The sequence below is a fragment of the Culicoides brevitarsis genome, chromosome 1 (assembly GCF_036172545.1).
Source record: "Culicoides brevitarsis isolate CSIRO-B50_1 chromosome 1, AGI_CSIRO_Cbre_v1, whole genome shotgun sequence".
In the NCBI taxonomy this organism is placed as follows: domain Eukaryota; kingdom Metazoa; phylum Arthropoda; class Insecta; order Diptera; family Ceratopogonidae; genus Culicoides; species Culicoides brevitarsis.
In genome coordinates this window covers 43,772,050-43,796,747 of record NC_087085.1, presented here as the reverse complement: position 1 = coordinate 43,796,747, position 24,698 = coordinate 43,772,050, and the positions used below count along the sequence as shown (strand labels likewise).

Genomic DNA, 24,698 nt, shown 5'->3' with positions numbered 1-24,698 from the left:
GTGCTTGCACGAAACAAATTTTAATATTTTTCTCATATTTTTAGACGCACATGCAAAAAAAAAATAAGTAAAAATGAAGAGAAGAAGCAAAAACATCCTATTTAAATAAATGAAGCCAATTATGTAAACAAGTTCTTTTCGTCGTCGTCGTCGTTTTTCGTCGACGTTGGCTTTTGTAAAATTTTTTGTCTTTGAAACCTGTGGAAGAAAATTAATAAAATGTTTAAAGGAAATACTTTTTTTTGGGAAATTAACGACTTTTTACTTTAATTGAGTTAAAGATGTAATTAATTTCGAAAGTGACGTTATGGAAAAATTGTTGATTAATTTGAAAATTAAAATTAAAAAAAAAATAAATTATTTCAAAGTAATTTCTTTTAAATGAAAAATTTTTAATTTTGCTTAAAAATTTTTTTTTTTAAAAAATAAAGTTAAATTTAAATTAGGTATTATAAAATAAAAAAAGTATTTTTTTTAAATATTTTTAATTAAAAATATTTTTAAAAAAAATTTTCCTATTTAAAATTTAATTAAAATACATTTTTTTCTTTAAAAATTAATTAATTAATTAAAAATAAATTAAATTAATTAATTTTTTTTTTTATATTTTCAATGGAGTTAATACTAAAAATAAAATTATTAAAAATTAATTTAAAAAAAAATAAAGTTAAATTAAATAAATGTAAAAAAATATTTTTTTTTAAATTTTTTTTTAAATATTTTTAATTAAAATTTTTTTAAAATTTTATAAAAATAATTTTTTTTTTTAAATATTTTATTAATTAATGTTTTTTATTATTATAAAAAAATAATAAATTTAAATTAAGATTTAAAAAAAAACAAATTTTAATAATTCTTTAATTTAAAATATTTTTAATGGAGAATTAAAAAAAATTATTAAAAAAATTTTAAAAAAATTAAATTAAATTAAATTAAAAAATCAAAATTAAAAAAAAATATTAAAAACCTTTCGGAAATTTTAATTTTCAAAAAAAAAATATTATTTCAAATAAATAATTTAAAATAAATAAAAATAAAATTTTAAAAAAATAGAATAATTATTTTAAAAAAGTAAATTTATCTACTTCCAAAAAAAAAACTATAAATTTTCGCTTCACCAAACAATAAATTCATCATAATGAGCATAAAATCCTCCGCGAACAATGGCGATTTGTTTATTTATTGTTATTATATTTTATGGATATTTTAAAGCGGATGCTCGAGATTGGCAAATAATGATAAAAAATATTTCCCTCTACTTACTAATTGAATATGCAAATTAACTATTTTGCATTTATTTGTGTTTATTTATAATTTTTGTGAATCATTATTATTATTAATAACGATAAAATTATAATGATAACAAAATATTGCGAGGCTGCATTGAAAATAGGAAAATAACCAAACTACAAAATAAATGCAATATTGGAAAATTTGGTCACTCTCTGAATTGATACAATTGAAATCAGAGGTGATTGCTCTCTCTCGCTGCTTTTAGATTTAAATTTCATTAATTTAATTAGTTTTATTAGCTGTTAGTTTGTTTTCGCATTTTAATTAAAATTTTTTGCAGATATTTCAATTTTTCACTAATTAACAAAAAAATTTTTTTTTCTCTCTTTTCAGACGAAATGAACTGACACAAGAAAAAAATTCGTAAAATAATCCTCTTACATCCATACCCTTAGAGAAAAAAATTTTTGGCGCCATGGATTGGGATCCCGATCTCGATTGTGACGATTGCGGAGGTCCTGGCCCTCCGCCGGAATTTTTAATTCCTCCCCCGCCGAGACCTCCATTCATGCACGAGCTAATTACGTGCACGGAGGATTCCGTTATGCCAGATGTTGAAATGTGCGAAGCCATACCGGTAAGTGACTCTTTTGTTTAGAAATTTAGCTTGATTTTCTTAAGACGACGAAATCGAAACGGAAATCATGGAAAATTGAAAAGGAAACCACAAAATTATTATTATTCGAAATTTCTGCGTCTCGATATCGATATCACGATGATCAAGACAAACACAAAACAAAAATGAAAATTTTATTAATATTTTTTTCCTGTATTTTTTTTCGTGACGGAACTCAGCCCAATAACCAATCAGTACCCTAATGAATAATAAATATTTTTTTATGAGCGCTTTAAATGAAATTTCGCGTCGTTCATAAAACGTACAGAAAATCAATAAGATAATTTCCCGTAGCTTTTGTATCTTTCTTTTTTTTATTATTTTCATCCTCTTTTTCACTTCCTTCTCTTCCTTTCATTTTCATTTTTTTTCGTCTTCTATTCATTCAATAAATTCTTTTCATTTCGACGTCGTTTCTTCCATGCCGACAAACAAACGCGATGATAGCTAATAACTAGGCAAGTGCTCGAGTATCATCGTCATCATCATCGTCGTCATCCCTCCAGGCTCTACAAATAACTTGAGTAAATTGTGTCCTCTTGCCTTGCATGTCGAGAGAGCATTGTAAGAATTAAGGTCGTCGTCGTTGTTGGAAGAAAGTAATAATTTACCTTTCTTCAGTATTTTTTCGTTTTCAAATAATTCACTTTTTAAGACGATTTCAAAATGAAAAAGTTTTCAAATGAATTATTTGAGCGCATTTCAAATTTTAAACCACGTGGTCCAATAAGATCTTTTAATTCAAAATATTTGAAAGATCTTACAAAACCACGTGGTTTAAAAATTTTATTGGATCTCATTGTTCGAAAGATTTCTTTTAACTGAACAATGAGATTTGATATGATCTTTCAAACCACGTGGTTTAATGAGATCTTTAGAACAATGAGATTTAATGAGATCTTTTAAACCACGTGGTTTCATAAGATCTTTCAAATCTTTTAATTTAAAAGATCTTATTGAACCACGTGGTTTAAGATCAGATCTTGTTGTTAAATAGATCTCATTAACCCACGTGGTTTGAAAAAAGAATTTGGTTTGAAAGATCTCATTAAATCTCGATAAAGATCTTTTTAAACTGAACAATGAGATTTAATAAGAGCTTTCAAACCACGTGGTTTAATGAGATCTTTCAAACCACGTGATTAATTTAATTCAGACAGACATTAATATTTTTTTTCATTTCAAAAAACATAAAGCCTTTTTTATAACCTTCCGCCATTTTGTAACTTAACACTCATGTCGCCATTACAAATGTTCCCTTTTGTTTTTCAACACGTCGTCGTCATCGTCCCTTTTCTTTCGTTTTTTTTCACTTCACACACCTTTGAATTGCAATTTTTTTCGTAACAAAAGAATTTTTGTATAGAAACACGATCAAATGATGTAAAATAGAAGAATAATTATCGTAATTACACACGAACGAATGCATGTCTGCCGCTCTTAGTGGTTGCAATGTAATGTAAACGACAACAAAAGTATTTTTTTTGTTTGAAGTGCATATGCTTGTGTGAAACTGATATGGTTCATAACTCCATGTCTGGCAGCTTGCGTGATAGGGGTTGACTGTTTTTGACTCAAGTGCAATTTTTTGCGAATATCATTTGGGAGGCGGGTCCTTTGTTTGTTGTTTGCCCAAACAATTGATGGAAAATGAGGTAAAATTCAGTTAAATATTGATTGACAAAGGCAAAATTCGAAAAAATAAACCACTTGTTGAAGGACTTGAGAGAGAAAATCTTTACATAGCCAACTAAATCTAAATTCAATTTGCTTTCTTCCGAGTTTAACAGAAGGATTGGATTAAATATCATCTTCTTGCAATTCTTTATTCAATTCCTTCAATTGAATCGTCCTTTTATGTTTGACATATTCCAAAGCACTCACATCACAAATACTGTAGATTGGGAGAATTGAATGCATTGCCACATTTGGTCTGTTTGCTCTTGTACAAGTGCTTTAAAAGGCTCTGTGAGATATAAAAAGGTTAATTTTAAGTACTAAAAGTGTTAATTTTTTGATATAAAAATCTAAATTTAGCTCATTTTATATCAAAAAACTTTTAAGAGTTGAATTTATCAAAAAAATTATAAAAAAAATATCCGTTAGATGGCGCTGTATTTTTAAAAAATTAATTTCAAAGCTATTAAGAACCTGTAAAAGAAATTTTTAACAAATTTTTGAAAAATTCTTCAAAGAAAGGTTAGAATAAAGTTATTCAAAGGACTTTTTATTAGTTTTTAAGCAAAAAATACAACGTCCTCTATCGTCATTTTTTTCTCAAGTATATAAAACAATTCTTTCTCAAACAAAAATTTAAATTTTTTTTTTACATAAAATTTAATTAAATGCAAAAATTGTCGAAATAACTCATTTTCTATGAAAAAAATTATCTAAAAGTAAAATATTTTAAATATTTTGAAAAAAAATGTCCGTTAGATGGCGCTTTATTTTTAAGAAAATTAATTTTAAATCTAATAAAATCGAATTAAGAACCTTATATCGATTTTTTTTTTTAAATCTTCAAACAAAAGTTAAAATAAATAGTTTAAAAGATTTTTTAACACTTTTGAAGTTAAAAATAAAGCGCCATCTATCGTCATTTTTACTCAAATTAAAAGAAAAATGTTCTTTCCAAAAAAAATTTTTTTTTTCTTCCATAAAATTTATTTAATTCAAAAAATGTCAAGTCAAGTCATTTTCTTACAACAGATGTCAACTACTTGCTCGTCTAACTGTGAAAAAAACTGCATCATCTGCAACCTTATCTCCTTATGGACCAACGAACAAACATTTTACTATCACATGTGTGATGCTGCAGAAAAAAAAGAATAATAATAATGGAATTGAAATGAAATCGGAGAAAAAAGGTATGAAGAAAAGTCTTTTATCCAAGCGAGAGAGAGAGAACTGCACTCGAGTACATATAAATGTTTGATAAATGCCTCGAATAAAAGCGAAGATATACAATTTCGAATTTTTCCAGACGATTTTTTTTTTGTTGTTAAATAAAACTCAGAATTGAGTTTTTGACTTTTGTTGTATTTTTTTTTAAGCAAAAAGCTTTCTTTTCAATTTATTTGAATGAAAAGCGTAAATAAAAGAAAATTCAATTTTTTTGTTCAACTAATGGAACGAAACCACAAAATTTTTATCTTAACCTTATTATCTCGTTAATTGCTTGGATTTTCATGCAAGCCGAGAAAACGGAAATTTAATCACCGTCATAAAAATCCCCCTTCGTTCGCTTTCTCTCGAAAAAAAATTATCTCTTGCTTGGTGCTAAATCACATCCGGCATGTACAGCACATATTTACGAAGCGAAAAAAAAATGCACAAAAAAATAAAGAATTTTAAATTATATTCTTTATTTAATATTTGAAGAGTGCGCAAAGATAAAAAAGCGACCACGGAGTAAAAGCGGAAAAATTAAAAAAAAATCTTAATTTCACTTTGTTTTATGACAAGCCAGCACGTGGTTTCGTACCTGCGTCGTCCTCGTAGACAATTGGGAATTAAAATAATGTTCAAAAAGGAGAGAATTGAACCATAAAAAAGTTTTATGTTAATTTCCTCGTCGTCTATATGAACAATTTTCATTCTTTTTCTTACAATTTTTTTTTTCTGCGCGCCGCCATGACGTTGCAGTATTAAATGGATAATTTTATGGCTCTTTCTGATACTTGTCGCTGGTTGATTCCTTTGTCACGTCCTTCGTTCTCATTTTTTCCGCATATTCACACAGCGGCGAAATGAGTGTGGAAATGTTATGACGACTTAAGGGAGCAATGTTTTTACCTGTTTGCTCTCGTGTAAAATTTGGTTCGTTGGTAATTTAATGAGAGGTTTTTTTTCAAGCTTTAAGCTACTTTAATATGAGAGCGTTGAAAAGTGTTACAATGCATTAAATTTATTAAATGAATAACTTTAATTTTTTTTATTTTTTAAAAAACACGCTAGATGGCGCTTTATTAATTTTTTATCCGACATTCCGATATACAGAGGATTTTTTTTAAAACAATTTTTAAGTTTTAATTTGAAAAATGTCAAAAAAACTTAAAAAGTTTATTAAAAAAATTTTAATTAAAAAAAATATACAATAGATGGCGCTTTATAAATTTTAAAACTGTTTTTTTTATCAATTAATGACATAGATAGGATTTTTTTCGAAGTCATTTAAAAATGTTTATCAAAAAATTTCAAAAAGTTTAAAAAAAATCTAAAAAAGTAATTTTCATTAAAAAACATACAAAAAAATTTTAAAAAAAATCTAAAAAATTTTTTTTCCAAAAAAATTTTCAAGTTTTATAGTCAAAAATCTTAAAAATTTTATTAAAAAAATTCAAAAAAAACATACAATAGATGGCGCTTTATAACTGTAAAAATTGTTCATTATCACATAGAAAAGATTTTTTTTCGAAACAATTTAAAAACTTTTATCAAATAAATGTTAAAAAATCTAAAAAATTTTATCAAAATAATTTGAATTAAAAAAAATATTCAGTAGAGGGCGCTTTATTCCTATAAAACTGCTCAAAATCGAAATTTTCTTTTGAAAAATCTACAAAGAGAATATTTTTACACTTTTCAAAACAATTTCAATTCAAAAACATCCGATAGATGGCGCAAAATTAACTTTAAACTCATTTTAAGTCAAATAAAGCGCCATCTAGCGTATATTTTTCAACTACATTAATTTCAAATTTGTTCCTTTATTTTTTTTTTCTTTTTCAATTTCCTCATAAAAAAGGACATCACGTCTCCATAAATCATAAAAATTCCACGAATACTGTTAAAATCATCGTAAAATCCGCTCTCATACCTGTTTATTCCTGCGAAGCCATAAAAAAAGCTGAAAACGGTTCAAACACACGAAAAAAAGGGTGTTGAATCTGCCACTTCAATTCTCTTTATTATTATTTTTTTTTGTTTTTTTTTCGCAAAGCTAAAAAAAATACGTGTAACAACCATTTTTATGGCAAATGACACGGATTTTTTCTGACAGGCAATAAACAACGCTGAAAATTGTAAGACGAAAAATTTTGCATTCCACAGAGACCATTTTTGCTGTTAATTAATGTCGTATACGTATGTCGTGGTTAACCTTTGACAACGCCTAAGACGCATTAGAACCCATAAAAAAGCTTGTTCTTTGCGAAAAAAAAAAGAAAACACTTCACATGCGTCGAAGTAACAAAGGAGAAGAACAAGAAAAACAAACAATGTCAGCTCGTGATGTGATGTAGAAGAAGTAAATATAAAATAAATAAAAAAAAGGAAAATAAAAGAGGGATGAAATTACCAAATATACTTTAGATTAAGAGCGGAGAGAGCAAAAAAAAACAAGATTGGCGTAAAAACATGGGTGTGCGGAAGATGCTTGTTTTTGATGTTTAATAATGATGACTACGATCATGACGATGAGTGCTATAAGTGCAATTACTCAAAATAAAGAGAATCGCCTTCAGGAAAAATTTCAATGCTCCTCCTTTGGTTCGTTCTTTTTTTTCGCATGGAGGGATAAAAGTAACCAACACGATAATCGTTGCGTGTAAGAGTGTGTGTAAAAAGCAAGTAAAAAGAAAAAAAAGGAGGAAGGAAAAATGTTAAGTATGTAGTTAAGAGCAAGCTTTTAAATTAAAAGCAAAGATTAAGGGAAATTTCCTTATACTCGAAAATCTATCTAAAAAGCTTCTGACCTTTTTTTATTAACTAAGTAAATTTTTTCAAAATTTAAAAAAAAAAAAAAAATACTTGAAATATTTCCCAAATTTAATATTAAAATTTTTTAGGTTTAAAAGCTGAAAAAATTTTTTTTTTAATATTCGTTAAATTTAATATTAAAATTTTTTTAGGTTTAAAAGCTGAAAAAAAATTTTTTTTTAATATTCGTTAAATTTAATATTAAAAATTTTTTAGGTTTAAAAGCTGAAAAAAAAAATTAAAATATTCGCTAAAATTAATATTAAAAATTTTTTAGGTTTAAAAGCTGAATAAAATTTTTTTTAATATTCGGTTAATTTAATGTTAAAAATTTTTTAGGCTTAAAAGCTGAAAAAACTTTTTTTAATATTCGTTAAATTTAATACTAATTTTTTTTCATATTTAAAAGCTGAAAAAAAATTACTTGAAATATTCGCTAAATTTAATATTAAAAATTTTTTAGGTTTAAAAGCTGAAAAAAAATTAAATTTTTCTCAAATTTAATATTAAAAATTTTTTAGGTTTAAAAGCTGAAAAAAAAATTTTTTAAAATATTCGTTAAATTTAATATTAAAAATTTTTTAGGTTTAAAAGCTGAAAAAAAAATTTCTCAAATTTAATTTTAAAAATTTTTTAGGCTTAAAAGCTGAAAAAAATTTTTTAAATATTCGCTAAATTTAATATTAAAATTTTTTAGGTTTAAAAGCTGAAAAATTTTTTTTAAAATATTTCTCAAATGTAATATTAAAAATTTTTCAGTTTTAAAAGCTGAAAAAAAGTACTTGAAATATTCGCTAAATTTAATATAAAAAAAGCACTCAAAGAACTTTTTCCCGTAAAAATGTCAGTAAATTCAATTACATCAACATTTCATTCATATTCATGCGTGAATCTCCGCGTCTCTCTCTCTGACTAATGTTCTGACACAAAAGACAGGATAATACATGGTTTACAGCAACAACAACAACAACTACAACGATGATAATGATAATAAAAAATTTGAATAAATAAAACATGAACAGACTTTTTAGGCGGAATTCTTTTTTCGCAAAGAGACATATGAGATGAGACGAGACGACGAGGAAATGGAAAAATGTTTCAAATGTTAACTTTTCTTCTTCTTCATTTTTATTTTTATTTTTTTTTTTTGTATGGGAATATGTTCCCTTTATTCGTTCCATTTTTCTTTGTCATCCCATAAAAACGTGTGAAGTTAGTTAGAAGAAATAAATCAAGTTGCCTTGAAGGAAAAATTTCGTTCGTTCAGGGAACCGAATTTGACTTGTGATCCCGGCATCAAGTGACATGACATTTCTCTTCACTCGCAAAGTCACTCGAGATGTGTTTCACATCCCTTGCGAATTTTTGTGCTGCGTACAAGAGCGGAAGTAAAACTTTTTTTTCTCCATTTTTTATTTTATGCTTTTTTCTGCCTCACAACTACTTTACTTCAGGTGTACGAAAGCACGTCAAAGTTTTCCCTTTATTTATTCTTTTTGTGTTGGAGTACACGTGTGTGTGTACATTTTTAATATTTTCGAGGTACCATAGTTTTTTTTTTCAGGTACTTTTTCGTGAGTAGCAAAGCTTATGAACATCTATCATGTCTTCACACGTTTGTTCGCTTCCGTTCATGATTCGTTCGTTTCAAATATTTTTTTTTTTTTGAGACAGAGAAATATTAGACTAGACATCCATCCGTCTTTTGTCAAGTAACGGAGTACTTTTGAATGATGCGAGCAGTGATATCAAATAAGTACTGAAAGGGAATGAATGATGATGGAAGGGAAATGCTTTTTTTTAAAGTCGATCGTTTAAAGAATATTTTTTTTAAATTTTTTCGTCAGTCAATTTTTCTGTTCATTTAAATCGTTTTAAATGTTCAAAAAGTTCTGTAAAACCTAAAAATTTAGTTCTAAAAAAATTCAAAATTGCTTGGTTCGCGGAAAAAAAAATTTGAATGAATGAATTTAAGGCTAAATTAATTTGAGCAATTTTTTGACATTTTAATTTAAAGTTTTTTTTTCAAGAAACAAAAAAAAATTTAATTTTTTTATAAAAAAATAAATAAATTTATTTTAATTAAATTATAAATAAATTTTAAATTTAATTTTTATAAATTTTCATTTTTAAAAATTTATATTTAATTAAAAAATCATCAATTAAAAAATTAACTTATAATATTTTTTTTTGTTTTATTTTTTATTTGAAAAAGTTTTAAATTTATTTTTTTAAAATTTTATTTTTTAATTAATTTTTTAATTAAATTTAATTTCTTTATTTTATAAGAAAATATATAAAAATTAAATTAAAAATTTATTTATATTGAATTAAAATAAATTTAAAAAAAAATTAAAATATATTTTTGTTCAAATTCAGGGAAAAAATTATTTTTAAAATATTAACGGTCATTTTTTGAATTGACATTTACAAATTTGAAATTTTTTATAGCTTGAATGTATATTTGAAATGTGTCAAAAATTAAAATTTTAAATGTAAAAAAATTCAAAATTGCTTGGTTTGGAAAAAAAATTATTTTATCTTTAATAATTTCTGAAATAAAAGTTTAATTTAATATTTAAAAAAAAATATTAAAAAAAATTACTTACCAAAAATGTTTGACTTCTCAAAAAAATTCATTTCCTAAAAATAAAAAAAATAAATTTAATAATTGAAAATTTTTTACATACTTACCGAAATTTTTCGTATGTACAAGTCGTCTCCATTAAAGTTATTTTTTTATTTATGTTTCTTCCTCTTTAACTTTGAACAATTTTTTTTATTATTTTCGCATAAAGAAGTATTCATAAACAAAATTCAATTTCTGAATTTTCATTTTTTTTTTTTTGAGTTATATATGAGGAAAAGTTTGTACACACGCATGAAAGAAAAAAAATTTCAATGGCAATAATAAATTTTATATTTTATACGTCTCAACTCTATTTCTTTCAAGACTTCAAGCATAAGAGACGACGGAAAAAATTTCTTTTCATTTTTTCAATAAAGTAAAATATTTATATTTTTTCGTGCTTAATAATTTCCGCATTTTTCTCTTCGAAGACGAACGACATATCATCCGCACGAATAATTTGCTTTCGCACAATTTTTTTTTTTTTATAAAAATTAATTCATAACTCTTTTTTTCTCGTTTCAGACAATCGATGCTAGTTACGTGAGCGGTCCGTCGTTCCAAACGTCAGCCATAGTATTGTTAATCACCGTTTTATTAGTCTTCATCATCCTGATAACATCGTTATTTTTATGGAAGTAAGTATCCAATATGCAGTTAATTATTCTCTCTTGTCCAATCAAGGTTAAATGAAGGTCACTCCTTTTTTTTCTGTAATTTCTTATCAGCTATCTGTCGCAACTTATTTATTATTATATTTATTTTAACAACTCAATTGAGCCTCGACTCTACAAAATTCAATTTTAAAATGAACGTAATAAATTCTCTGTAAATCACCTAATAAATTATGTATACACGCCGCACACCGACGTTACCTTTACTCGACTCAGACATACATAAAAATAATTAAAATTCCTTAGAAGAAGTTGGATATGCGGATTCTTCGTTTTGAATATTATTAAAGAAAACGTAAAATACAAAAAAAAGAGTTGTTGCTAATTTATTTTCCCATAAATTACATATTTGCCTACTGCTGTAACGCCGCGCCGCATTGGATCGCGTTTCGTTACGAGCAGAGAGAATTTATCACCCACAACAACCAGATACTGCAGAAATTAATATGGATTCGCGCAGCTTCGATGGTGTTTATTTCATTATTTTAACTATGAACTTTTTTTCATCTGCAACTTTTGAATGAATGTTAATTGCAGAAACCTGTTTGATCGGACGATAACGTATTTAAGTAGAATGAATTGATCATGCATATTATTAGCGTGAAGAGTGTAAAAAATTATTTACGAACAATAATTAAGTTATTAATGTTTGATTTTTGCGAAAAAAATGGATAAAAGTCACATTTTTATCTAAAAATGATTTTATCGCTAATTTATTTATTTAATAAAAAATGTAAATGAATTAATTTATTCAAAAGAGGTGAACCATAAAATATTAGATTTCGAAGAAAAATGACAAATTTTTGGTTGGTTCGCGGAAAAAAAATTTGAATGAATGAATTTAAGGTTAATTTGGGCAATTTGTTGACATTTTAATTTAAAGTTTTATTTCAAGAAAAAAAAATATTTTAAATTTTTTATAAGTAAATAAATAAATTTATTTTAATTAAATATAAATAAATTTTAAAATTAATTTTTATAAATTTTCTTACAAAAATAATAAAAATTAAATTTAGTTAAAAAATCATCAATTAAAAAAATTTAATTATAATTTTTTTTAAAAAGGTTTAAAATTTACAAAAATTTCAAAAAAAAAAAAATTTAAAAAAAAAATTATTTTATTTAAATAATTTATTTTTTTATTTATAAGATTTTTAAAATTAATGTTTATTCAAATTCAGGAAAAAAAAATATTTTTTAATTTTTAACGATCATTTTTTGAATTGAAATTTACAAATATTTTATAGCTTGAATACATTTTTGAAATGTGTCAAAAATTAAAAAAAAAAATCGAAAATTTAATTTTAATTGATGAATTCTATATAAAATTTAATTTATTCTTTTTATAAGAAAATTTATAAAAATTTAAGAAATTAAAAAAAAAATTAAAATTTGTTTAAAAAAAAAAATTATTTATTAATAAAAAAAAATTAAAATATTCAAATTCAAAATTTTTTTTTTAATTTTATCGATTATTTTTTTGTAGTTGACATTAACAAATTTGAAATTTAGAATTTCCTCTTGAAATTAAATTTTATTTTATTTAAATTATAAAAATAAATTTATTTATAAATTTGCAAATTTAAAAAAAAATTTTTTAATTTTTATTAATATTTTTTTTAAATAAATTTTATTTAATAAATAAATTATAAATAATTTTTTTGCTAAATAAATTTCATTAAAAAATTTAAAATAATTATTTACTTATTTCATTTTTAAAAAATTGCATCAATAAATTTATTTTTTTATTAAATTTATGATACCAATTTTATTCGTTTGTCCAAATTTTTCACAAAAAAAAAAATGAAAAAAAAAACGAAAAATAAGGAAAAAAAGAACGATAATAACGAATCACGACTGACGTAAAAAAATTGTCAAAAAACTTTTATAATTAATTCAAAAAAATTAATTAATCATAAATTCATCCGCATGCAAAGGATGGAAAAGCAAATAATTCCATTAAAACTTTTCATACGATTTTTTTTCGCTTTTGAAAAATTAATGTAATTTTTTTTGTAACCTACTTGCTACAAAAAAAAAAGAAAAACAAGAGCCTGCAACTAACATGACACACAATTGATGACTTTATTAAGCGTAAGAAGATGAAAGAGAGCACATAATTCTTTCATCTTATGCATCGCTTGTGTGTCTCTGGCATGGCGTTCTACGATGCGATATGAACAACTCACACGCACATTTATGCCTTTTTTATTACATATTATTATTATTGTTCCTTCGGTAATGCAGGAACTTGCTTGATTATTATGTAAAATGCTTCAAGGTATACATTAAAATATTTATTCCAATTTTTTGTTTCGTTTTTACCTTTTTTTGTGTGTGAGAAGCAGAAAAGAAACTAACTCTGCGAGTGAAAGAGAGCGCGATAAAATGCGTTATTTCATTGTTTCATGATATCGTGAATATGTTGTTAACACGAAGAAAGAAAAAAAATGAAGCAATAATAAAGAGACTGCAAGGAAAAATGCTTTATTATCACTCGCAGAGAGTATTCGTCTCGTTAAAACTTTTAAAGTCTTGTCTGATGTGGATGTGAGCCAAATGCATATATTATGTACTTTTTACCCATAAATCAAAAAAAAATTTTTTTTCGCATGTTTGCCGTTGTTGTTGTTGTGTAATAATAATATCGCACAAGATATTTGCAGCGAAACAAGAACAAGCCACACAGCAAAACTAACAACTTAACTTGTTTGTACATTTTTCGTACACATTTTTAATGATAATATAATAAATATAAACAATTACATCGCCTTTCACCTTTTTGTATATCTTTTTTTTTCGTATGCCCGAGACATGTGTATGAAACAATTTTAGAGATAACGAAAATAAAAACAGGAATTTTCGGCTTGTTAGGGCAATTTACAACAGAAACTTGTTTCTCATCATTAATATTTTATAAAATACAGGGAGTTTTATTTCAATTTTTTTAATTTATGAATTTTTAATAATTTTTTAAATAATTTTATTAATATTAAAAATATTAATTTTTTTTTATTTTAATTTTTTTTTAATTCAAGGAATTATTAAATATTGAATATTTTTTTATATTTAAAATTAAAATTTTTTCATTAAAAAAAATTTTTTTTTGAATTTTCCTATTTAAATAAAATTTTATAAAAAATATTTTCTTTCAAAATATTTTCAAAAATTTTTGATATTATTCAAAGGATTAATTTTTTTCAAAATAAATATTTTTTTAATTTTTTTTTTATTTTTTGAATAAGAATTAATTTTTTTTAATTTAAAGAATTATTTTTTAAATTATAATTATTTTGTTTCAAGAAATAATTTTTTGTTAATTTAAATAATTCTTAAATATTTAAAAAAAATAATTTATTTTCAATTAAATTCATTAAATTCGTGAAAAAAAAAATAATGTTTAACTTTTCTTTTTTATAAAAAAAATTATTAATTTTTTTTATTTTAAATTTAATTTAATTAATTTTTTTCAAATTAAATATTTTTTTAAATTTTATTTATTTATTTTTTTAATAAAAATTATTTTTTTTAATTCAATAATTTAAATTAAATAAAAATTTGTAAAAATAAAACACTCTGTACAATTGTAAAAGACAAATTGTCCTTCCAACATCACTTTACACGTTAAAAGTTGTTATTAGATTTATATTTATATATTAATTTCGATTTCAACGCAAATTATGATAAATAAATCATTTACACCTGACTTGTTCAAGTTTCTCAACTTTTATTTTTTTTTACGTTGAACAACGTCAATTATTCATAAAAAATGTAAAGTTCAAAAATTTGATTGCCCCTCACTGTTAAAACTTTTTATCATTCGCATTATTTATTTAGATTCAAAAATCATGAAAAAGAAAAAAAAGGTTGATCGTTATCTAATTCTTTATAATCATGAATTTCGTAAAATATTAATAAATTCGCGTCGTTTGTAAATTTATTTATTATTTATTTGCCTTAATAGAGAAATATTAGAAACAAGTCCCATTCTCTTTCGTAAAACTAAAAATAAAAAAAATTAAATACACGATTACGGTATTAAATTAATTGATAAATAAATGGAGAAACGGTTAAAAATCAACGACAACAGGTGATGAAAAACGCTGCTACGAGAAACTGGGAAAGGTAGAGAGGAGCAATACGATTTCAATTAAGATATCAAAAAGTTTGATACGTATCATCAACATTGTAAGCACATGAGAGCGAGAGAGAGTGTATGGCATAATATAAATTAAAAGGTGTATTAAAACGCCCATTTTTCGTATAAATAGCCTATTTTCATCAGCAACATCAATTCATGAATAAGTACAAAAGATATTATTTTTCGGTGTGGTAAAACTTTTGATACTTTTACGACTTTTTTGTTAGTTACTAATTAAAGGTAAAACGCGTAGGAGGCAAAACTGGAGAATTTTAATCCTTAATTTTAACATCTCTTGGGGCTTTGAGTACTTTAGAAGTTAATTCAAGCCTTTTAACATCTTAAAGGGCTTATTTTAACTTCTGAAAGTGTTAAACTCAAAGAGAAGAGATGTTAAAAGCTCCTTAAGGATTAAAATTCTTCAGTTTTTGAATCATAACAAATTCCTTTCATTCGCCGACCTTGCATCCAAACCTGATATCAAATTTCCAAGTAAATGCCAAAGTTGGAACACCACAAATAATAATATTATTTATAGTTCATTTTAATTTACAACAGGTCACGCGAGTTAAAAGTAAATGTCTTCATTTTATTACATTTATCCACACATACCTTGCCTCAAATCGCAGAGCTTAGCTTTAGCACGTAGTCGTCATTTAACGCGCATTTGATACGTCTTAGTCAGAAATTGTTTCATTATTATTGCTTGTCTTGTAACGAACGTTGTAAAGCAAAAAAGGCAGCATTTTATAATTTATTATGATTATTACAATTAATTTTGTGTTGTTTTTCTCTCTCTCTGTACTTTTTTTCGCATTGCGCAATGAGCATTTAATGACTAAGACTTGAGATGAAAATTAAACGTTAGCAAAACAATATGGATAAATAATCATTACGCACCTTCTGATGGGAAAGATAAAATTTTCTTCATTTTTATGGATAATCATAAAAAAGTTCGTAGAAAAATTTATAACAATTCAATCAAATTCTGCAGATTTTCTTGAGAACTGCAGCAAATGAGGCAGAGAGTACATAAAACATGATATTAAGCGATTAAAATAATTTCTTCATCCAATATATCAAGTTGAGACAATATAATAAAAGATAAAATAACAACCAAACAAAACATGGAATTACGTTTAACTCAAACTGTTCTTCATCTTCACCTCCGTCTTGTTCCGTCTCGTCATCATCATCATCATCATCATCTTGTTTAGAAGCGAAAAACGAAAAGGAATCGAAGATGAAACCTTAAATTATCGTTTGCAACTAAAATGCCAAAAGCATTGCGGTCGAAAAGTCGTATACAGTAGGAGAATTCAAGACAATTTTCTCTACATGAGCTGCGAAGAGTGCGGTGAATGTGCAAAAAATAACAGTGTTCAGCACATTTTTATTTTCACGACAAGACAATGTTACGCTTAATTTATTTATTAGTCATTGCATCTTAATATAATGATATTAAAAGAGCAGAGACGACACATTGAAATGAATTGATATTGAATTGTCGTCTACTTATCGTGCAGGTTGTGAGAAATTTGTGTCTCGAAGTTTTTTTAAATTTTGTTTTTTGCTTGGTTTGAATTAATTGGAATAATTGAAAATTTTCCATTGATTCGAAAATATTAGTTCATGAAAAAAAAATATTAAAAAAAAATTAATTAATTAAAATTAAATAAAATAAAATAAAAGTAATTTAAATAAAATGAAAAAAATTTAAAAATAAAAAAATTAAATTAAAAAAAATAAATTTAAAAAAAAAATAATTTAAAAATAAAAAATATAAAATAAAAAAAAAAATAATAATAAAAAAAAATAAAAAAATGAAATAAAAAAAAAATAATAAAAAAGTAAAAAAAATAATAAAAAAATAAAAAAAAATAAAAATTAAAAAATTTTAATTTAATAAATTTTTTTTTAATTAAATTAAATTTATTTTTTTTTTAAAAAAAAAATAAAATTCGAAAAATTATTTTATTTAAAAAAAAATTAAAAAAATTAAATTAAATTAAAAAAAATAAAATAAAAAAAATTAATAAAAATAAAATAAATTTAAAAAAAAAAAAATTTAAAAAAAATAATTTAAAAAATAAAATAATAAAATTTAAAAAAATAATAAAATAAAAAAAAAATTTTTAATAAAATTTTCAAATTTTTAATATTTTTTAATTTTATTATTTTATAAAATTTTTCTTTAACTATTTTTAAATTAATTTTCTTTTAATTTAATTTAATTTTATTTTTAAATTTATTTATTTTATTTTATTTTTTTTAAAATTTTTTATTAAGTAAATTTTTTATTTCATAAACTTTTTGAAAAATTACCTTTTTTAATGCGCGAGATCAATTTTCTCACAATTCACGGAATGATGATTCAACTAACAGCACATTGTACGAAAACTCGAACGGAAACCGAGGGTCATGACAAAGAAAAAATTCATTTTCTGTTCAATTTCTTTTCAACCTGAAAAAAATAAGAAAAGAAAAAAAAACTGAAAATTGGTTTAAATTGCAAAAAAATGTAAAATTTGCCGCTATTTTAAGTGCATTGTTAACCAACAACCCGAATGTCAACACAATTTATGTACTCAATACTTACCGCCTGTTAAATTCTCTGCTGTTCTCGAACGCTCTTCTCTACATGAATTCCTCCTTATTATTATTATTTTATTTTTTTTTTCGTCGCAAAAATAACACAAAAACTGTGGAAGCGCAAACGAAGGAGAAAACAAGCGGCGACACATTTGTTGTTGTTGTAAAAAAAAATGTTTAAACAGAGGACGACGACAGAAAAACTGTGTGTAAATGTAATTTTAGGGCTCATTTGCCGCCTTATTGTTCCCGTAAACACCTTTTTATTCTCATTTTTAAAACAAACACAAACACGTGAGATGGAACAATGCAAAAAAAAAATAAAATATAATAAGACCGCTTATTAGTTAGTTAATGCCAGTGTGTCGCTGTTTTGCTACTTTTGCAGCGATAAATAGCATGATGACCGTAAATTTGAATTAAAAAGACAGAATTTAACTTGTAGAAGAGAGAGACATAGACAGTTTATGAGGCATGAAGAACGGTTGGGTGTCATTTTTGTCACATTTTTTGTGAAACACGCAAACGTGCAATCATCATTTCACGATCTATGAGAATTTCTTTCGAGAACATCTGATGAACAATTAGTTCACTAAATCTCGAGAACTCAAAATGCCATCATCAAATTCTTTAATTTAATTTTTTTTTTCGAGTCACGTTCCAAATTTCATACCTTATGGGCGAAAAACGGATCAGATTGATCACTTAAGGGATCAGGTTGACCCCTCAGGAGTCAAATTGATCCCTTAAGAGATCAACCTGATCCCTTAAAAGATCAACCTGATCCCCTTTTGAGTTGGTGATCTACAGATCCGAAAAATTGAATCTTTCAAGAGGTCAGTTTGATCTCTTAAGAAGTCAATTTTTACCCCTTGAAGAGATGAAATTGACCTCTTGAAAGATTCAATTTTTTAGATCTGTAGATTTTTAACTCGAAAGATCTATCAAGTTGATCTCTTAAATGATCAGCTGATCTCTTAAAAGATCCGCTGATCTCTTAAAAGATCCGCTGATCTCTTATGGGATTTGGTTGATCTCTTAAGGGACCAAATTGAACCCTAAACGGAACAAATTGATCCCTTAATGAATCAAAAAATTCCTTTAAGGGATCAATTTGACTCTTGAGGGGTCAACCTGATCCCTTAAGCGATCAATCTGACCCGTTTTTTGCCCATAGGGTAAATTTTTTATTTCAATTTTTTTTTTTTTTTTTTGTTAGGGTAATACATCATTTTCAGTTGACAGCTACATTACGAAACTGCTTTGAAATTAGCAGCCGGTAGTTAGAACCCTTTCGCTTCGTCTTTGTGTACCTTGTCACGAGGCTCAAAGTGATAAATCAACCGCTCAATAGCTTTTATTTATTATTTATTGTTGTATTGTTTGCCATCAGATAAGGGCAAAAAAAATATATAAAAAAGTGATGCGGCGGCTTTTTCTTTCTCTTTTTTGTCACCTTTTGAAGTCCCGTGATAACATCAAAAACACTTTCGAACCTCTTTGAAAAAAAAATCATAAATAGAGCATTCGACGATAATTACAGCGGAGGGAGTGGCTTGCGAAGTATAGAACATGAACATCAACCGTCCCCAAAAATATTTTAAATTATTTATTTTTAACTTCCATGTTTTTTATTTTTTTTTTCACACAACATGTGATGAATGAAATAGAACTCGGCAAAAAATCTGCGTATCATGGTCGGTTCTCATCGCGTCACAAAGCAAAAAACGTGAACGAATAGAATTCGCAGATAATTACGAATTTTTTTTTTTGTTTAAGAGACCACATAGTTGCGCTCGACTTGATGCGTATTTCAATTAAGAAAAATGCCATCGATAGCGAGTTAATGTTACACCACGAGATTTATTATCGATCTTGCTAGATTTTTTTCTTTTCGTAATAATAATAATAATAATGGAATTACGAACAAGACAAAAACTTGTAATTTAATTTATTTGTGGAAAAAACAGCAACAACAACAACAACTACGAGATTGATTACACAGCGCGTAATAATAAAATGACTTCATTAAGACATTCATTTGACATTCTTTACCGTTCTGTTGATGTTATGGTTGATGTTACCTTCCTTCGCTATAAGTTGTGTTTTTTTTGCCTCCTTCTTATTTAATTCTAAAAAGAATCTGATGATTGTTCACGTTTATTATGTTTTTTTGTTGTGTCTTATTACCGTGTGCTGTATTAACTCTTTTTTTTTCTTTTCGAGACGAGAAACATTATTTTGCGGGAAACTTTTGTTTGTACTTACTTAAGATTTGTGAGGGATTTGTGTCTCGCAGTTTTTTGAGTTTAATTGGTCAAATAATTTGTTTTTGCTTGGTTTGGAATAATTGGAATAGATTCGAAAAGTAACTTACTTCATTTCAGCTTCTTTATTCTTAAAAAAAAAATAAAAAATTCTAAAATTAAAAAAAAAATTGAAGAAAAATTTAATTTTATTTTTAAAAAATTATTCAAAAAATTCAAAATATTTTTTTTTTAATAAAAATAAAAAAAGTAAAACAATTAAATTTTTTTTAATAACTTAAAAAATAAAAAAAAAATAAATATTTAATTTTAAAATATTAAAAAATTAAAAAAAAAATTCATTTAATTTTAAAATATTTCGTGTTAAAAAATTTAAAAAAAATAAAATTAATGAAATTAAAAATTTTACAAAATAAAAAAAATGAACGTAATAATTTGAAACAAATAATTCAAATATTCAGTTTTAAAATATAAAAAAAAAAAATTATTTCAAAAATTTAAAAATAATTATTTTAAAAAATTTAAAAAACTAAAAATTTTAATTTTTTAATTTTGAAAGAAAAATATTAATATTTAGATTTTAAATTTTTTTAAATTTTTTTAATTATAAAAATTTTAAAAATTAAAATTTTAAAGAGTTCAAAAAATATTTCAAAAATTTTAAAAAATAAATATTAATTTTTTTTTTAAATTATTAAGAAAAAAAATAATAATTAAAAAAATTTAAAAAAATTAAAAATAATTTTTTAAAATTTAAAAAATAAAATAAATTTTTTTTTTTAAAAATTTCATAAAATTAAAAAAATTAAATAAAAATTAAAATATTTTTTAAAATTAAAAAATTATTTTTTTAAATATTCAATAATTAAAAAAAAAATTATAACATTGAAAAATTGTTTTAATAATTTAAAATTAAAATTTTTATTTCTTTTTAATTTTTTTTAAATAATTTAAAAATAAAATTTTCAAAAATTCAAAAATTAAAAAAAAATTAAAAAACCATTTCATAAAATTAAAAAATTATTTTTTTTAAATTAAAAAAATTATTAAATAAGAAAAATTTCGTAAAAAATTTAAATCAAACGAAACATTAAAAAATTATCAAATATATCTAAATAACATGGGCGACACACAAATTTCTCACAATCCACGCAAAGAGAGATGACTCCGACTCCGAAACAACATCCAATTAATTCACTACAATTTTTTCCGTCTCCTCTCTTGTTTTTTTATTGTAGCTGAATATGTTGTTACTGAAACAAAACAACTTTGCTGCAGACAAAACTATAAATCAGTGCATCTAAAAATGTAAAACCAATCATTCCCTTTCTGGCGATGACTGCGAATCTCTTCGCCGAGTTTAAGGCGAGTTTAGTAGAAAAATGTTCAAACAAAGAGCTACCGTTACTTTTAACGACACACAAATAAATTCTTTTCTACGGCGTATTTTATTATTTTCTACATAAAATTGATACAAATTGCTGTCCCTCGTCTCTCTTTGTTGCTATTTTTGCCAAACAATTTGCAGCAAACTGCATGCAGATTATTTCTTCATTAATTAGTGTTTAAAAGCCTGAAATGAAAATAAATCGATCACTCATAAAGTGTACTCAACTCCTACATAAAGCGCGCCCGTGACAATGCTCAGCAATGCGAAAAGTAGAGTGATTGTCAATTCCTGTCTGTCTCTTCTCGTGTGTCGTGTCTCGAACAACGAGAGAAAATAAATTAAATGACATAATCCACGTCAATTAATTTGTTCTTTATTCTGTTCATTATTAAATGCTTACTGTACTGTCTTATATCTCCTCCAAGAGATGAAAAAAAAAATAAAACTGCATTTACGCGGCTTGGATTTCTCTACACAGCTAAACTTTTTGCATTTTATTTTTATTTTAAACAAGAAAAGTTTTTTTTTATTTCTGCAATTCTCCTGAAAATCCGATTGTACGGCGCATCACATTGTTAAACATTTTTCTTTCTTCAAAAAAAAAAAAATTGTTGTGTCTTAACTTTTTTTTTCTCGTTGGCAAAACTTTTTCCTTCGCCTCGGTCTGGCGAGCAAAAAAGAGATTTTAATAGAAAAATTTAAGTCATTTCCTTACACATTTCCCGTTGTTTTCCGCCTAAACAATGACTCCCTTTGCCGTTTGGTCTAAATAACATTCACACACAAGCCAAGCCGAGACAAGTCGAAAAAAAAACGGCATCTAATGGTAGCAGGACGTGCAATAAATAAACTTGCATCTTAATAATTTAATTTAATAGACTGACTTTACTATACTTAGTTAGTTTGACATTGTCTTCGTTTTTAATGGAAATATCTTTCCAGAGAGATAGATGTGTTTTTTTTCTTGCTTCATGGTCTTCCGTTATACCGAGTTGTTGTTGGGAATAATAAAGTATAATAAAAGAAAAAGTGCGCAGTGAACAAAAAAAAAATTAATGCAGTAAATTATGTGTATTATTATTATATTTAGCTTAAGACGACGAGAAATGGTCTTTTTCTTGAGTCTGTCGCATCGTATATCGCATGTGACTCATAATTATTTCTTTTTTTGTTGCCCATTAGGACCTTATGTGCAAAAGTATGGAGTGTGAAGGAAAAAATTAAATAAATTTTGTCTCCTTTTAAATCTTCGTTGTTTTTAGTGTGATAAATTTATGTATCGCGAAGTTTAAGAAATGTTAAATCTTTCAGATTATTTTAAAAATAAAATAAAATAAATTTGAAAATATTTTTAAAAAATTAAAAAAAGTTTTAAACTCGTTTTTAACAATAAAAATAATTTTTTAAAAATAAAATTATAAATTTAAAATTAATTAAATAAAAAATAATTGAAAAAATTAAAAAAAAAAATTAAATTGCTCAAAATAAAAAATGTAATTTTAGGTCATACAAAAAATTTTTTTTTCATAAAAAATTTATTTCAAATAATTTTTTAAATTAATATAATTAAATTAAATTTAAAAATTAATGTTTAAATTTTATTAAATTAATTTTATAGAATTTAATTAAAAAATAATTTATATTCATTTAATTCAAAATTAAAATTAATTAAATTTAAATATTTTTTTTTCGGAAAAAATTATTAAAATAAAAAAAAAAATATTTAAACTTATAAAGAAATATTAAAATTTAATTAAAAATTTTTAATTAAATTTTTATAAAAAAAATATAAATTTAATTTTTTTAATTTTTAAAATTAAAATATTCAATGAAAGATAAATTAAATTATTTTTAAACTGCTTTAAGAAGCTATATTTCTTCAACATGGAATTGTAAAATATTCAGGATAATTTTTTATTTATTTTTAGCTTGGTTTGGATTAATTGAAGCAATTGAATGTCAATTCAAATACTCGAAAATCTTAAAAAATAAATTTTGTAATTAAAAAATAAAAACTTACCTAAACTCCAATTTTTCATTCCAAAAAACATCCAGATTCTAATTCAAATAATTTCTTCTTTGCAGAAATTAAAAATCTAAAAATAAAAAAAAAAAATATTTTTTTTTAAATAAAAAAATTAATTTAATTAATTAATTAAAATTATAAAAAAATTCTAAATATTTGAAATTTAAAAAAAAATCCATCAAAAAAGTTTTTTTTTAATAATTTTTTCATTCAGGTTTTCAAGAGAATTCAAAATGATTTTTTTTTACTTTTAAAAACTTCGTTTTTAATTCTTTTGAAAGTAAATGGAAATTAATAATTAATTAATAATTTTATTTAGTTTTATTATTTATTTTTAATAAATAAATTAATAAATTTAAATAAAAAAAAAATAATAAAACTTACCGCGAAACACAAATTCATCACGAAAATTGTCAAAAGCATCTTTCTTCCACACACTCGCTCATGTGTAATAATAAAAGTAAGAGAAGAAAGGTACATATCTGCATTGCAGTACTTCATTCACACACTTTCTACTTACTTACCCCTGAGGCTGCTTTCTTCCTTTTCGTGCCATTTAATCACATTTGTCGCGTCTTGCTCAAGATTTTATCTTAATAAGAATCCATGAGTGACTTTTGCAATCCTTTTGCATACCAAATTTCGCCTTAGTCTTAAAGAAAAAAAAAACAAAAATGTGACCTTTTTGATTTTCGGCATCAATTCAGCGAAATATCTGCGATCTACGTTTGATATGAAACCATATTAATGCCTTTAGTTGCTACTTAACTTCTTATATCACGTCACGTCGTATCGCATCTCCTGTCTTGTTTGTTACTTTATTATCGTCATTATACATATTGACATCATAATTGTTATAATAATAGCGCAAAAGGCAAAAATGACAGACACATGATTATTACAAACAACACCACAAAAGCAGCAGCAAAGGCTTTTCTACTGATGCCTCGAGCGTAATTTACGTGTTTTCTAGCATATGTCGAAAGTTGTTCGCTGAGTGAGAGGGAGAGACGGAGAAAACATATATTTGCCTCTAATCTAGATCTTTTTTTATGGTTCTTATTATTGTTTACACGAACAAGGAAATTTTGCTCTAAAACAATGTCAACATATTGCGAAAAGACGAATGATGCACGCAAATCATCGGGGGAACCAAACTTGGCAAAAACTTTTTTTTTCTTGTTCTATGATGGCAGCGATGAGACATGCGTTCGATGGTTAAAGATAAGCATCGAACGAAAAATTGACAAGAAATTGATTGGCATGCAAATTTATGATGTTAAGCTCACGTTTCCATGGCTTTGAGGTACTTTGAAATGTTTTGCTTTCAAATTCTTTTGACTAATCTCAAGATTTAGGTCAGAAGTCCC

The 24,698-nt window shown here is 24.4% G+C and overlaps 1 protein-coding gene across 1 annotated transcript in view; it reads left to right on the top strand.

Annotated features, from left to right (window-relative positions):
• The first annotated feature begins 1,662 nt into the window (after nucleotides 1–1,662).
• The window catches only part of LOC134837905 (putative uncharacterized protein DDB_G0286901), a 73,372-nt gene continuing 50,336 nt past the window's right edge, over nucleotides 1,663–24,698 (top strand). The window contains exons 1-2 of the mRNA XM_063853298.1: nucleotides 1,663–1,870; nucleotides 10,764–10,876. Coding sequence (XP_063709368.1) covers nucleotides 1,709–1,870; nucleotides 10,764–10,876 — 275 coding nt within the window. The 5' untranslated portion in view covers nucleotides 1,663–1,708. The remainder of the gene's footprint in view (nucleotides 1,871–10,763; nucleotides 10,877–24,698) is intronic.